General features: G+C 50.2%; 1 protein-coding gene across 1 annotated transcript; it reads right to left on the bottom strand.

Moving 5' to 3' along the window:
* Positions 1 to 249: 249 nt before the first annotated feature.
* On the bottom strand, positions 250 to 5,885 carry LOC122473446 (keratin, type II cytoskeletal 1). Its single transcript, XM_043564013.1, has 9 exons — positions 5,146 to 5,885; positions 3,990 to 4,204; positions 3,616 to 3,676; positions 3,112 to 3,207; positions 2,784 to 2,948; positions 2,526 to 2,651; positions 1,744 to 1,964; positions 1,194 to 1,228; positions 250 to 1,102 (listed from the first exon to the last, which is right to left on the bottom strand). The coding sequence occupies exons 1-9, from the start codon at positions 5,722 to 5,724 to the stop codon at positions 744 to 746; spliced, it is 1,857 nt and encodes a 618-aa protein (XP_043419948.1). The 5' UTR covers positions 5,725 to 5,885; the 3' UTR covers positions 250 to 743.
* Positions 5,886 to 12,656: the final 6,771 nt, after the last annotated feature.

The following is a 12,656-nucleotide window of genomic DNA, read 5'->3' on the forward strand; positions in this document are numbered from 1 at the left end:
AAAGACTTCTCAAATGAACAAAAGCTTCCATTTCTCCATGACATAGGTACACTCTGGGAAAGAGCGCATTATGTTTAAATGCCAAATGCTTAAAGTTAAATGGTGCCTGACAGGCCTCTGCATCTTGCCCATCATTTGCATGTGTCCCAACTCCCCCATAGACTATGTGGCTCTAAGGTCTTCTTTTCCTCCCACAAAGCACCCATCCAGGACAGACAGTGCCATGAACAAAGGAGATTGAGACTCAGAGAATTTTAAATGCGGTTTATTGCAGCAATACAGGGAAGCGGGGAGTTTAAGGCCTCTCCACAAAAGACAATCAACTTGCTCACACCTTATATACAAAACCAAAGCAGCACAGAGCTTGCTCCAAGAAATAGGATACTAAGGAAGTGTCCAGAGCATGTGCTCCATGCACAGCAAAGAAGCCGTGGTTCTAACCAGCCCTCCTCTGGCCAACTTAAGGAGGTGCTTTGAAATGTAATGTGTGCAGTGGTGATTGCTGAACTGTTTCTCAGGCAAAGCACACAGCAGGGTCATAGCCAGGAGGACTGAGATTGCCACTGGTCTAAAAACTTCTTTGGGAAGCAGAGAAGAAAGGAAAGAGCCTGGGAACTAGGGTGAATCAGTGTAACTCATGATAGCTCTTTTCTCCAGTAAGGCCGGGGGCAACTGACCTTGGTCTTGCCAAGCGTGTTTGGTAGTGATGGAGAGGGAGCGCTAACAGGACAGAGGATGCCTCTTTATCTGATCACCCTGGAATAGCTGGAGGAAACAAACTTCACGCTGGAACTGCCACCAGAGGTCTTAGTACCCCCAGAGCTGGATCCCCGGCCTCCAGACGAACTGAAACTGCCTCCAGAGCTCCCGCCGGATCCCCGGCCGCCCCCTCCAGAGCCGCCTCGGTGGCCCCCACTGCTGCTACCGGAACCGAAGCCGCCGCCACCTCCAGAGCTGTAGCCGCCACCTCCAGAGCCGTAACTGCCACCTCCGGAGCCATAGCCGCCTCCAGAGCCATAGCCGCCGCCTCCGCCGCCGGAGCCAAAACCTCCGCCTCCTCGGCCACCACCTCCACTGATGGTGGTGTGGCTGGTGTTCACCGCTGCAAAGGGACACGCAGTTATCACCACCCCAACTCCTTTTCCAACCGGGCAAAACCTGCACGCGCCCCTAAGAAAGCAGCTTGTACTTACACACGCTCACATTCGGGGAACACTCTCCAGACATCCTGTAGGAGAAAGAAAAGAACATCCCTCAGGACCCTCTGGCCGCACAAACCCTCTCAGCCATCTTCAAGATTCTCCCCATTTGGGGCTCCTCCTACCCACCTGATCTGAAACCTGATCCAGTCCCCTTGGCCTCCCAAACCTCTGCCATTTTCCCAGCATAAACACAAACAGGGAGACATGTCCGTATAAAGTAGACAAGAGTCTTGCCGTGAACGCAGGTTAACGTTAACAGTGCCATTGACTTCTGGGCCAGATGACACCTGAGCCAGCCCAGACGGAGAATAAACTGTGCCATCTCGAAGCACTTCATAGAGACACCACAACCTTCCGAAAGAAGTTGGGCACCCTGGGTCTCAAAGCAAAGCCAAGCCTTTCCTCCTGCACCCTGTAGCGTTCCCCCTTCCCCATACCCAGGACCAGCCGCAGTCACATGGCTGCGTGTCCAACAGCAATCAGCCTACCAGGGAGGAAGCACCAAAAGAAGTGGCCAAGCCACCCAGGATTCTGTCCTCACCTGCTTTCCTCTCCTTCCAGAAGGGTTCTGTAGGTGGCGATCTCCATATCCAGGGCCAGCTTGACATTCAGCAGCTCCTGGTAGTCACGCAGCAGCCGGGCCATGTCCTCCTTGGCCTGTTGCAGGGCATCCTCCAGCTCGGCCAGCTTGTTCTGGGCATCTTTGAGGGCGTTCTCACCACGCTGCTCGGCATCGCTGATGGATTGCTGCAGCGCAGAGATCTGAGAAAGAGAAGCTCACACATTACACACTCTGCTGTCACCTAATCCCACCCTGGCCTTCTTATCTCACATCCAACTGTCCATCTCCATGAGGCTGGTACTCTGGGTCCAAAAGAATGACAGAAAGCTCTGGATAACCCATCACTGCTTCCGGATAGCACGTCACTGTGTTGACTTCCTTGAAAGCCCTTAAAGGGGATGCAGGAGCCTCTCTTGGCCCTGAGCTGAGGCTTCTCCACCCCTTATAGACCTGACATTCTCTACACTGAAGCCTCCTGACTGCACTCACTCACCACGTCTGTGCATCAGGGGCTAGGTCACTCATGACCATCACATCCATTTCTCTACTAGGTCGTTGTCACAAGTTTCCCTAAAGAGAACCCAGCATGGTAGCTGCATTGTGGAAACCAGAATAATCACCAGAGGAACTAGGGACAGTAATATAACCTTGGAGTGGATTGCAGGATTCAAAACGAGGAACGTGTCCTCCAGTTACCCGAGACCCTCACCCCACACCAATTCCATATAGCTGAACAGTAAGTAGAAGGAAGGAGCATGTACCTGCTTCTTGACACTATCGATCTCAGATCGCAGTCTCTGGACCATCCGATTCAGTTCAGAAATCTCCATCTTTGTACTTTTCAGGCTGTCCCCATGTTTGCCAGCAGTGATCTGGAGCTCTTCATACTGAAGATGGTGGATCAAGTCAATTAGATGTGGCAGAGCATACCGTCGTTCACGCATACACACATAAGAGAAAACACAGGACAGGAAGACAAGACATTCCAGGACAACTGGCTAGACATTCAGTTTATTCACCTTGGTCTGGTAGAGCGCCTCGGCCTCGGCCTTGCTCTTCTGGGCAATCTCCTCATACTGAGCCTTGACCTCAGAGATGATGCTGTCCAGGTCCAGGTTCCTGTTGTTGTCCATGGACAGGATGACATTGGTTTCGCTGATATGAGTCTGCATCTGGGCCAACTCCTGCAAGATATAATAGTTCAATGGCTCTTACAGTGTTAACACAAAAAACAGTTTAGACAGAGGGAGGAGTCAGGAGATGGAAGGTGTATCTTTGTTCTCCTGGTTAGTGATGGGCTCAGGCTCCAAGCTCTCCATCTGGGTAAATGTTGAAAGCAGGACTTACTGCTTCATAGAGTGCTCTGTAGAAATCAGTCTCCTGCTGCAAGTTGTCAACTTTGGCCTGAAGATCCACCTTGGCCATATAAGCAGCATCCACATCCTAAAGGAACAATGGACATCATGAAATCATGTTCTTTCCAGGGCAAGTCCCTCTCACTGGTTGTCAGGGGCTTCTCCAAGTAGGACCAGTGTTTGGAATCTCCTCCACACCTTTCTACCCAGGCAGATCACAATTCTTAGACTGCACCACCCCTCAGAATCACAATCACAAGAGAGCTTGCCTGAGTGGCTGAGAACTTGCGCCCCACCCCCACCCTCCTACATGAAGTGTGAGAGAGCTGGAGAAGCAAAGTGTGCCTGGGTAAGCCCAGGTCCATGATAATGTGGCCGGGAGGCTATTCATCAGGCCCATCATCTGGCTGTCCACATCATGCCTTCCCTCTGCTTAGTAATTGGAGACCTTCTTCTACTATTTATTTCAGATGTGAGGTCCTACAGCTTTGCTCACCTTCTTAATGGTCACAAATTCATTTTCTGCATTTGTCCGCTTGTTGATCTCATCCTCATACCTGCAAGGAAATCAGAGGGATTCAGATGTTTGGCGCAGGTGACACCCTAAGTTCAGCTTCCTGGACTGAAATTGGCATCGCCCATCATGGCCTCTTACTAGTAGCCTAGGACGGTGTGGCCATCCCTTTCTTCTGAGCAATAAAACTGCTAAACTATTTCCAGCTTCTGAGAAAATGAATTCTGGAAATGCCAAATTGATTGGCCTTTAACCTAAGAAAAGATATTGGCACGTACTGTTCATGTATGTAGCTTGCCACTTTCTGGAAATATCTTAGAACGAAAGTCATGAATTTCCCGGCCAATGTTCCTTACTTGTTTCGGTAGTCTTCCACCAGGTCTTGCATATTCTTCAATTCTGAATCCATCCGAGACTGGTCATTCTTCAGCTGGTCCACTCTATTTCTAAGACTGCTGATGTAGGACTCAAAGTAGGGCTCTAAGCTGTGGGTCCGCGTGGAGGTATCAACCTGCTGCAGCAGCTCCCATTTTGTTTGCAGCACCTGGTTCTGTTGCTCCAGGAACCTCACCTAAGAACACACCCCATGACCCACTGGTGCAGAAAGGGAGTCCCCTGGCCCCTGGGTGCCATGGACTACCACATAGTAAGAACTGTGCCTCATTTGAAAAAAAAAAAAAAAAGAAAACTTGTTCTTTCTGTTTTCCTGGCCATGAAGGAGTGACCAAACAAATACCAAACAGCAAAGCCCGTGCAAAATTATTGCAACTACACTTTGAAATAGATACATTATACTTAAAAGATCCACCTTCCAATTTTTTAAAGGTAGATTACCATAAACATTGGTATGCAGTCCCTGAGCACACACATGTTCCAAAGGATGGTGGAGAAACCCAAACTTGAATTTGAAATCTCTTCTGGAAACTTTGAGTTGACATTATTGATGATTAACCAGTAATTAGACATGGTTTACATGTTTTTCCAGAGCGGATACTTGGAATATAAGTATAAAAAAAAAAAAAAAAAACAAACCTCTACCTTGATCTGGTACCATTGTAAATTTTTCAGAAGGCAAAGCTCCCCTTCTGACAGCAAAAGATGTTTGAGACTGGCTTATTACATCTTATCTGCTACAACATCACAGTGCAATCTGTTCACCCTCAACTCCCTTTTTAAGGTTAGGAAGACCTTTCCAGAATTCTCATTTGCACCCTGGAAAGCTGAGTTAGCCCCATTTCTATTGTCTTTGTCCACCATATGTAAGTCTCAATTTAGCTCAAGGACTGAATAAAAAACCATTTCGAGGTGATGTCACATTGACTCACATCTATGTAGACCACCGACCTCTTGGTCCAAGAGAGACTGTAGTCATTTGAACCATCCACAAAAATACTTATAACATATCTCCTAGGAGACAAGTCCACAAAATACCCAAACAGCCACTTGAAGCAGAAGGCCAATCTCAAATGGACCAAGAGCAACTCTCCCAGTGCACTGAGCAGATAAACTCACCTTGTCAATGAAGGAGGCAAATTGGTTGTTGAGTGTCTTGATTTGCTCCCTTTCTCGAGACTTTACTTTTTGAATCTCAGGGTCAATCTCCACATTGAGGGGCTGCAGAAGACTCTGGTTGATGGTGACTTCCTGGATGCCACCGGGGGGGCAGACAGGCCCAAAACTCCCTCCACCAAAACCACCTCCACCGAAACCACTGCCACCAAAACCACCTCCACCGAAACCACCTCCACCGAAACCACTGCCACCAAAACCACCTCCACCGAAACCACCTCCACTGCCAAAACCACCCCCAAAGCCACCACCACCAAAACCACCACGTCCTCCTCCGGCCACGCTTATGGAGATGCTTTTACTGCCACCAAGGTTAACAAGGCTTCGACTTCCAAAACCACCGCCACCAGCACCCCCACCGCCACCGCCACATCTTCCCCCTGAAAATCTCCCGCCACCTCCCCCACCATGGCGGACGGAGCTGCTAGTCATTCTGCGCCGGAAGCTGACCACTCCGGCAGAGCCAGAGCTGAAGCCCCCTCCACTCCGGAACCCAGACCTAGAGCTAAACTGTCGACTCATGTTGACTAGGAAAGAGTTGGAGCCAAGTCAGGAGAGGAAAGGAGCCCACACTCCTCTACCCCAAGCACAGAGACTGTCCCTTTTATACAGAGAGCACATTTGGGCTTGGTCCTCAAGTCAGCGGGATGCAGAGCCATGCAAGGGTTTGGCTTGCCTGCAGCCATACAAGATTTTTACGAGCCTCAACAATGCTATAAACAATACACACCTAGCTCCCAGGATGGCTCTCAAAATTGCTGTGAGTGCAAGATCGCCTGTGTGGCAATCATTTTATCAGACCAGATCTCTCTTCAAGTGCTTGTGACTTTGGGAAAATAGGACCCTGCATCTGCCTCCTGGTGTTTCTTGGGAGGATTTCATCACCTCCTGTCACAAAGATATGTATGTTCCCATTCTCGCCTTGCCCATGTAAACTGCTAAGCACACTGTCCCCTCAGGCCCGGCAAGTGCAATGCCCCACTCTTGAATCGGAGGAAGAATTCTCTGGCCTGCTTCTGAGCTTGCTCTCTAGACCCCAGGGCTCAGCAAGTCATATCTCCGGGCACAGAACAAAAGTTTTAATAAGTGGAAAAGTAAAAGAACATGTTTTCATTAAATGGAAGCTTTACAAACGTGTGTGTTAATATTAAAGGAAGAGACACTGGCAGAGAACAGGATGGATGGGTAGGTGTTCTGGAAGGACCAGAGGGAAAGACAGGTTCTTCTAAGTTTACCAGCTGTTCCTTTTCCTCAAAGACAGGCCAAGACAGGAGACAGAGACACCAGCAAAAGATAACTGGTGGAAACAGAGGGCATGACTACACTCTCTCTGGACAAAGAGGTCTGTGGTCCACATAAGTGTGGGTAATGTGATATCACCTTGAAGTATTTTTTTTATTCAGCTCTTGAGCTGAATTGGGACTTACATAGGGTCAGTGAATACAATAGAAATGGGGCTAACTCAGCTTTCTAGGGTATGCAAATGCCAGCGGGAAAGGCCTACAGAGCAGGGGGGGGAAGAGGTCCAACCTACTTTGTACATTTTGCAAAGCAAAAGGGTGAACATGAGGCTTCACAGGGGCTTCGAGCCTCACAGCAGATGGTATGGACAGATGAATATAGACTTGGCAGGGAAGACAGGATGCAAGTCTGAAAAGCCTGACCCGAGAAGATAAAATGGTTTCTGGACAATACTAGCGGTAATAGCAACAATAATAATAATAGCTAAGACGTATCGAAACCTGACATGTACCAGACGCTGTTCTACATATTTTATATGTAGTAACTTACTTCGTTTTCACAAATCTGAGATAGAGGCTATTAGGCTACCCCTTTTTAAAACAAGAAAACTGAGGCAACAAAGCTCGAGTTTACAGGGAGGGTGAGTGGCATGGCTGGGATTTGAACAGAGGATGCTGAGTTATAACGTGTGAGGTCCTAACCAGCGACCTGCATGAGAGCACAGCACTGAATGCGGGGTGTGCTGCCCACGGTGTGTAAAGCCAGACGACGTAAGCAGCCAGGTGCCACAGAGAGGTCCAAAGGCAGGAAGCTTTGAATTGTATCCCTTTGAATCCTTGGTCCCAGACATGCGCAGGTGCCCGGAAAAGGTTTCTTCAACTCACTCTGAGAAGGGGAGATGGCAGGCACGGAGTTCAGGGGGCAGATTTTGCTTCCATCGGGAATAGTGTCTAGTCTACGGCCATACCACCCTGAACGCGCCCGATCTCGTCTGATCTCGGAAGCTAAGCAGGGTCGGGCCTGGTTAGTACTTGGATGGGGGAATAGTGTCTAAATTGCATGGCGACTGGCCGGGAAGCCCCAGGGGCCCTTCTGGAGAGTACCGCTTGGTAGATATTAATGGACAGAAGTGGCGTTGAGATCCAGAAAGACCTGAACCCCACATAGGCTTTCCTGCTGAGACTTCCTAGAAGCCGGGCCTGCTCCCCACACCTGTACATGAACGCAGAACTGAAGAGTCCATGGGAAACCAATGCTAACAGCTGGCTCTGAGCAGCTCGCCTATGTGTGGGGGTCTCCACTGGGGGATACAAGGCACACGAGAGAAGGGCGGCCAGTGACGATCATCCCACCCTGTCGCTCTGTGCTCCTGAAGCGTCATAGCCCTGGTCAACCCTCCTTGGTCCAGGCCTCACCGCTGAGCCCCACCCCTCCTCTTCTCCCAGGGTTTTTGTACACGCCCTCCTCCAGAAGTACCCCTCACCCCTCCACTGATCCCCCTCTCACCCCCTCGCCTTCATAACACAGTTGTCCAGGACCCTGTCCTAACACTAACATCTTTGGGCTGCTAAGCCAGCCATCTCTTGGGGGATGAGTAATTCAGATCTTGTTCCTAGCAAGGAATAATGGGACCTGGGACGGTCTTGGCATGGTAATGACTGTTGCCTAATCATCTTCTGACAGGCAATCAAAATGCTTTTAGTTCAGCATACTCCCTTGTGAGACCTGTCGCTCTGCACAATTGATTCCTTCTAGCAGTTTGGAGGGGTGTGCATATGGGTACGCACACATGTGTGTGTACATGTGTGTTTATTATCTCACCTCTGCCAGCCAACAACAGCTCTCTCAGGGACGCAGGCTTCTATCCCCAAACTGAGAAACTGACAGAAAAAGCAAAGAGGTGGACAGTCGGACAGTTGGTGGACCATTTACAGAGCTGCAAAACTTACTATAGCTGCTACCATGAGGAGGGAGGGTCACCCGGAAAAGAAGAAACAAGGAAGCATAAAAATCACCTTCGGCTGACATGTACGCACTTGGCCTGACCGAGAGCCTACACGAACACTCCCCACGCAGGACCCCTGAGAACTAAGGAATCAAACTGTTTCAACCCGTTTTACAAAATGGAAAACTGAGGCCCAGGGAGATTAGGTGGCTTGCTTAGACTTTCCAGCTAGGAAAACACACATCTGAAACACACATATGGTTTCAGTTCAAGTATTCTTGTAAACTGGAGAGGAGGATCAAAGACAGGCAAGTGGAACTGGTTCCAGTACATGAGTGTGCAGAGAATCACAGAATATTCCCATCTGCAGGGACTCAAAGACCACACTGTCTAACCTGCCGACCGAACCAGTGAGAAGACAGACGAAGAGAAGTAAAAAAAAAAAAAAAAAAATGTGTCCAAGAATCTTCCAGTTTCTGAATCAAACTCCTATTCTGTGCCCCCTGCTCACTTTTGAGGGATCCCAGTGGGGCCAGCCATCCGAACTCATACTTCCCTGTGAGGGCCCCAGGACTGTGGTGAGGATGCGGGGTGGGGGACACAGGCATGAGCCACACACCCTTCTTCCTGGCTTCCTCGCGTGTCCTGCATTTGTAAAGGCATCATGAAAGAGAGAGACGCTAACAGCCCCAGGCACCGACTACGTGCCAGGAGCCATCTCTCATCCAAACATCTCCCGAAGTCCACACGGTGGTGAGGTCTATTTCTGTTAAAAGATGTGCTCCCAGCTGGTAACTGGCAAGCCGAGCCTCTCAAGCTGCAAGAATGTGCCTGCCTTCACCCCAAAGGCCTCCTCTTGTCAAGGGACTGCCCCTGTCGCCTACAGCTTTTTGCCACCCACTCATCCAGCCTGACACCTTGACCTTTCTGCTCTCATGGTTTGCCTAACTATTCAACCCTCTTCCCTTTTCCTGTATTCCTTTCCATCTTCCCAGCCCACTCATACTCTTCTCTCCCTGACAGGCCTTCTAGTTGCCTTGGTGACTCACTTCAAACTTCTACTCCTCATCAAGCTCTGGGGCACTCAAGATCTCAATCCCTGCGCATTTGGACCTGAATCTGGATTTGGTCCCTCAGGCCTCGAGCAACCTCAGTTGCTGCCAGATTCAAGTGCATATTCACATGTGAGTGTGTGTGTGTGTGTGTGTGTGTGTTTTCCAGTCCCTCAATTGCTCTGTAAGCCCTTTGAAAGCAAAACTAAGTCCTCTGTGTCTTTGGGTGCTCTCCTAGTACCCCCACTTTCCACAGCCTCTCACACAGTCCGCTGCACCTGAGGGGTACCCCCATCAATGCTGGATAGCAGAGCGCCAGAGCACCTCCTGTCCCAACGACACCCCCCCACACACACTGGAACTAATCACTGAGGTGAAGCGGTCACAGGCAGGCCGTGGGCACGGGCAGGCGTGGTGAGGTTTTGGGAACTTTTTGCGGGATGGGACAGAGCAAAACAGCTGGAGAGAGACGTGCAGAGACAAGCCACCCAAGCCTGTGGGACTCCACCAGGGACATAAGAGAAGGTAATTCAAGGAGAGTGGGGAAAGCTGAAGCCTGGGGGGCATAAAAGAGAATCACCCACAATGGGGAGGCGGGTGAGATGTGGAAAGCCCGCAGCCAGCAGGGGAGGGGCCAAGGCTTTTTATGCAGGAGGGAGAGGTGCCCCACTGGGACAGCCTGTCAGAAAATAGCAGGGAAGGAGGCCCCCAGCAGCTTGCTGGCAGTGCTGGAGCAGAGTAGAGGCCAGGAGGGAGGAAGCCAAAGATGAGTGTGGAGGACAGGGGAGGTGGAGGTTGTCTGAGCCATGGAGTCATCCAGAGGCCCACTCGTGACTGCAGATGTCTAGCCGTGTGACTCTGGGAAGGTCACTTACCCTCTCTGAGCCTGAGTTTCCTTGTCTGAAACAGGGACTGCATCTGCCTTAAAGGGAAACTGAAATGGAGTTGATGCTATCTAGAAGGGGCAGAAAGGATTCTGTCTCACCCTTGCCTATGGAAGGACCTAGAAGATGATATAACAATCAGGAGAAGCTTTGGAACAGGCCCCTGTTTGATTGGAAACTGAAAAGACCTGGAAAGGCAGCCTAAGTTCCTGCGATGAGGTCATCTTGTGGGCGAAAGCCTTGCGGGGGAGGTGGGTGCGGTCCATAAATCTAGAACAGGGAAGCTGGGGCCCCATCACATACAGGAGAGAGTGCTGAGTGCACCTGCAGCTGAAGGGGCTAGACTAGACTGGGGATTACTGTCATTGCAGAATACCTGCTCTGCAGGGTGGGAACAGTTCCCAAGGCTTAGCACACTGGGACAGGTGTCCCCACAAGCCCTTCAGGCCCAGCACTGGGATGTTCAGAACCAATCCTCCCATGCTCAAGCACCTCCCCACATGCCGAGTTCCCAGCTCAGCCTTCAACAGAGTGTTGATCAACCCAAAGACACACAGTTTCCTGGACTGATCAGAAAGCTGATAAAACCAGGGCAGCAAGTCCAACCCAAGAATGGGAGTTACGAGCTTAAAGAGGGACTATCAGAGCACATGGCTCAGAAGTTGAAGAAGCACCCTGGGCCAAAGGTCCAGTAATTGATGGTGAAGAAAGCTTCTCGACAGACTTCCTTACATCAAGGACTTTCCTAGCCCAGAAACGTACACCTTGTCCAAGATCAGACACGGTTAGGATTTTACTGAGCCAAAGGTTGCTCCTGCTGTCACCGTGTTCCTAGATGAAAATTGATGTAGATGAGAAGCTGGCGGAATTAAATTTAGATTCCCAGAGTGCCCTGCCCTGCCCCAGCCTCTCAGAGGGAGGAGCAGCTGGCAAATTCTCCCAGGGAGTTGCCTCCGGCCCTCCTCCGTGCTCCCTCCCGCCCGCCCCTCTGTTGCTTGATGGATGGGCCTGCTTGACTCTCCCTGTGAATATCAGCCCTGTGGCAATAGCACTGACCACAAGCAGGGATGGAATGCTTCCTGGTCTCTGGAAGGACCACAGGTGTTCTCCCCACACCCTCCCCCGGGGCCAGTGAGAATCACATGTATGCATGTATACCGCATGTGACAGCATTTTGTACACGGTAGAGGGCCATAGAATTACTCTTTGTTGTCACTGGGGTGAATTAAAGTGACAGGAATTTATTTGCTCCTGATGGGATTTCATTGTCTCGAACAGGAGTATCGTTTATACCAGAAAGCCTCTTCCAGAGGCTGGAATATCATATCCAGGCCTCTCCTTGGAGTCTGAGATCCTTCTCGGCTAACTCCGCTCTGCTTGCCCTACCTTTCTCATGCCCCTGCCCTGCAAAATCTCTGTTCCAATATTCTAGGATTTAGGCACAGGCTTCCCTCCTTCTGTTCCCTAGTTCTGCATGATTGAGAAGGTCAAGGCTTCTGAAGAGAAAAAGCAGGGTGGTGTTTTCTGGGAAAATCGCGATTCCTGCCCATAAGGGGAAGGATGGGTAAGATGACTTCTGATCAGCCTTGCCCTTGTGGTTTTTTTCTCCAGAGCCAACTTGGATTCCCTAAGAACATCTTATGCATATGCATGATCCCAGGGATAATCAAATCCACACCCTGGAATCGGTCTGATGGCGTCAGAAAACTCAGGTTCATTTTACAATCCTTGGCCCTCAGACCCTCGGCCTCTCCGTGACTTTGACCCTTCCTTGGCATCTGACCCTAATTTTTCCAAATATAAAATAGAGAGTAAAATTCCTTTTTTCTCAAGCTCCATCCTGTGAACTCGGAAGACAGCAAAGAGATGAATCACTGCCCTACACATATTCCCACACACCCTACACTCCCTCCCTTTACCTCCTGCCAAGGGGTTCACCAACCTCTGCTCGAAATGTGCCAATGCCTCATGTGTCTCCCGTCTCAGGATCAATCAAAAGCTGCTACTTATACTGACCTGAATCTGCTGTGGCTCCCATCTGCCCATCTGGGTATCAGCTGGGCAACCTTTCTTTGCCAAGGAAGCACTTCAGACCTATGCATTTAGCTGTCACATCCCCCCCCCAATCCAAACACTTCCAGGATGTCTCATGGTCAGATTTCTGATTGCCCCCCACCTCCATCCTGGCCACTGTCCTCTGCACGGACTCCTACTTAGTAATGTCCTCAGAGTGGTCTGCTACAGAAGAGCCAAAGCAGACTCAGTACCCTACTATCTTCCTTGTCCCCATGCCTGTCCCCAGTGGCCACCAACCGCTGTTGGCTCACGTGC

The sequence above is a fragment of the Prionailurus bengalensis genome, chromosome B4, assembly GCF_016509475.1.
Source record: "Prionailurus bengalensis isolate Pbe53 chromosome B4, Fcat_Pben_1.1_paternal_pri, whole genome shotgun sequence".
Lineage (NCBI taxonomy): Eukaryota > Metazoa > Chordata > Mammalia > Carnivora > Felidae > Prionailurus > Prionailurus bengalensis.